This window comes from Antrostomus carolinensis, unplaced genomic scaffold (genome assembly GCF_000700745.2).
Source record: "Antrostomus carolinensis isolate BGI_N321 unplaced genomic scaffold, ASM70074v2 scaffold28874, whole genome shotgun sequence".
NCBI classification, from domain to species: Eukaryota; Metazoa; Chordata; class Aves; order Caprimulgiformes; family Caprimulgidae; genus Antrostomus; species Antrostomus carolinensis.
Window position 1 is genome coordinate 5,429 of NW_010311862.1, and position 2,791 is coordinate 8,219.

A 2,791-nucleotide genomic window follows, 5' to 3' on the forward strand; every position below is an offset into this window, starting at 1 on the left:
GTTTGTTCAGCCTGGAGAAGAGGAGACTGAGAGGAGATCTCATGGGGGTCTAGAACTTCCTCCCAAGGGGAAGAGGAGGGGCAGGCGCTGATCTCTTCTCTCTGGCCACCAACGAATGCCAGGAGCAGAGGAGATGGCAGGAAGATGTGGCAGGGGAGGGTGAGGTTGGCCATGAGGAAAAGGTTCTTGAGGCAGAGGGTGGTGGAGCACTGGAACAGGCTCCCCAGGGAGGTGCTCATGGCACCAAGGCTGACAAGATTCCAGCAGCATTTGGCCAAGGTCCTCAGGGACATGGTGTGAATGTTGGGATTGTCCTGTGCAGGGACAGGAGTTGGACTCGATGATCCTTGTGGGTCCCTTCCAGCTCACAACATTCTATGATTCTATGATTCCATGGTGTCAGATCCAGCTTCTTGAAGAACTGCTTGGTGCATACTGGGAGGGAAAAGACTTGTGTGTTGGCTTCCCTGGGGAAGGCTTACCTGGCAGGAGTCGATTTTCCCCTCCAGGTAGCCAGCACACATCATCCTGTCTGTGAGGGCATGGCTGTAGAGGCTGGAGCCCAGGGTCTGGGCCCGGAGCCCCCTGCAGGAACTCGGGTTTCACCACTAAACGAGAAAGACGCGACCATGAGCTCACCACAGGGAGCCCTGCACGGGACCAGCTGCCCATCCCTGCTGGGCAGAGCACGGCTGGAGATCCCTTCCCTGGTGCATCCTCGGCCACCTCCCATGCTTTGCTTACAGAAATCATCCCTGAGGTAGCCCCAGCCGGAGATGAGGCACTTCTTGCTGGTGGGAAAGTGATGCCCAGCATCTGGCAGGCAGACAGGCTGGATGTACTTGGTGAAGGTCACAGGTCTCTTCAGCTCCAGCACGGCCACGTCGTAGTCAGCTGTGTCAGTATTGTAGGAGGGGTGCGGGATGATCCGTGCGATGTCCATTTTCACTGCGCCGCTATCGGAGCCCCTGAGGGAGGTGGTCCCTGTGTAAGCTGCCCACATGGCTGGGTCCTGAAACCTGAAAGAGAGACAACCAGGATGGTGTGAGCCTGCAGCCACAGGACCATCCCACAAACCAGAGCCACCTGGAGAGGGTGGTGCTGCCTCCTACCCATCCCATCACCCACTCGAGGACAGGAGCTCCCCGTGGCTTAATCACAGAATCCCAGATTGGTGGGGTTGGAAGGGACCTCAGGAGATCATCCAGTCCAACCCCTCTGCCAAAGCAGGTTTCCTACACCAGGTTGCACAGGAAAGGGCTTTGAACAGCTCCAGAGCTCTGGCTGGGGAAGGGGAGCAGGTGTGACAGGGCAGAGTGGGCAGCGGGAGCTTGAGCCAGAAGATACAGCAGTTTTTGGAAACAGAGAGCCAGGTTGGGGACAAGCTAGCGGGGCAAGAGCTTACTCGGTGAAGCAGTGAGCAGCAGACACCAGCCACTTCTCGGTGAGGATTGCAGCTCCACAGTAGTGCTCGTTGTTCTCTCGCAGGCTGACCTGCCATGGGAACTCCCCTCTGGACGCCTCTGAGCCCCCGACTATCCTGCTGGCAGTCTGCATGGCCGGGCGGCTCCCGCAGTCTGAAAGGGAGGAGAGAAACCAGCACGTGGGGATCCTGCAGCTGCACCCCAGCAAAGTGCTCTCGGGGACAAGTGGGAAAAGCTGCTTCAGCTTCGCACAGGTTCCCAGCATGTCCTGGGAGCAGCAGGACATTGCCAGGGATGTCACAGGGTGGACTTGGAGCTGCAGGCTTGGAAAAGAGCACTGGCTCATCACAGCATCCTCCCTGCAACTCTACTAAAGCAAGAAATCCTGGAGAGGAATATCTTGGCTGGTTTCACAAGCTCAGCTACTGCCTCGTGATCTGCTCCCAGCAGCTCATGGGAATGTGGTCCTTGGCCAACATGCCAGCCCACCACGAAGGTGGGGCTTGTCATGACCCTTTGCAGTTGGTGGTGAGACCAAGGTGTTTCTAGGGAACAATTCCAGGTATCCGCTACTGGCCTGACAAGTTGTGCTGTGTCCTTGGCTCTCTTCAGTGGCCAGAAGCCCAATGGTGTTACAACTGCCAAGGTCTGCAGCAGTGGGTTGTGGCCTGTCCCCCATGTCCAGGAGACCTGCTGCAAGAGACTCACCACAGCTCCTTTCATCAGAGGCATCGGCACAGTCTTTTTGGCCGTCGCATTCGGGGTTTTGCTTCCACACGCACTGGGTGTTGCGGCAAGTGAACGTGTCTCCAGGGCAGCTCCCTGAGGACAGCAAGGCTTGAGTCACTCGTGTCTCCCAGCAACCATCCCCAAGCTTCCCCAGGGGCAACCACCATGGTGTCCTGGCCACTCTGCTCCCTGATAGTGCCAGAATCCCTGAGGGATGGAGCCAGGAGAGGAGCTGCAGCTCTCGTTGAGCTTGCAGGGGGAAAGGGGTGCAGGGTCCCCAGGTTATGAAGAAGATGGGGCACAAACATCTCTTGTATCTGCAGCCAGGTCACTGGTGAGAAGGAGGCTACAGGTCAGGCTGTGGAGTGCAGCCCAGGGAGCTGGGACTGGTGGCTCTTACCTGATTTCAGTCCAGGTCTGTGGAGAGAAACCTCACTGGGACCTGTGACAAAGTGGAAGGAATGGAGATCAGTGAGGGTGGCCCAGGCAGGGGCACAGGAGCTGTGTGCTCCCATGGACCGTGCAGCTCCCAGGCCAGGGCTGGCAGAGGCTTTGCTTCATCTTTTCCTCCGGCCCAGCAATCGCTTTCACTGCCCCACAGCCAGTGGCAAGTCCAACCATAAACCCAACACTGCCAA

General features: G+C 57.8%; 1 protein-coding gene across 1 annotated transcript in view; it reads right to left on the reverse strand.

Moving 5' to 3' along the window:
* The window catches only part of LOC104524102 (transmembrane protease serine 9-like), a gene marked incomplete at its 3' end in the record, with an annotated part of 7,237 nt that extends 4,569 nt beyond the window's left edge, over positions 1 to 2,668 (reverse strand). Inside the window, 6 exon segments of the mRNA XM_010166869.1 lie at positions 483 to 576; positions 578 to 608; positions 745 to 1,019; positions 1,406 to 1,577; positions 2,133 to 2,246; positions 2,554 to 2,668. Coding sequence (XP_010165171.1) covers positions 483 to 576; positions 578 to 608; positions 745 to 1,019; positions 1,406 to 1,577; positions 2,133 to 2,246; positions 2,554 to 2,668 — 801 coding nt within the window.
* Between the last annotated feature and the right edge of the window lie 123 nt (positions 2,669 to 2,791).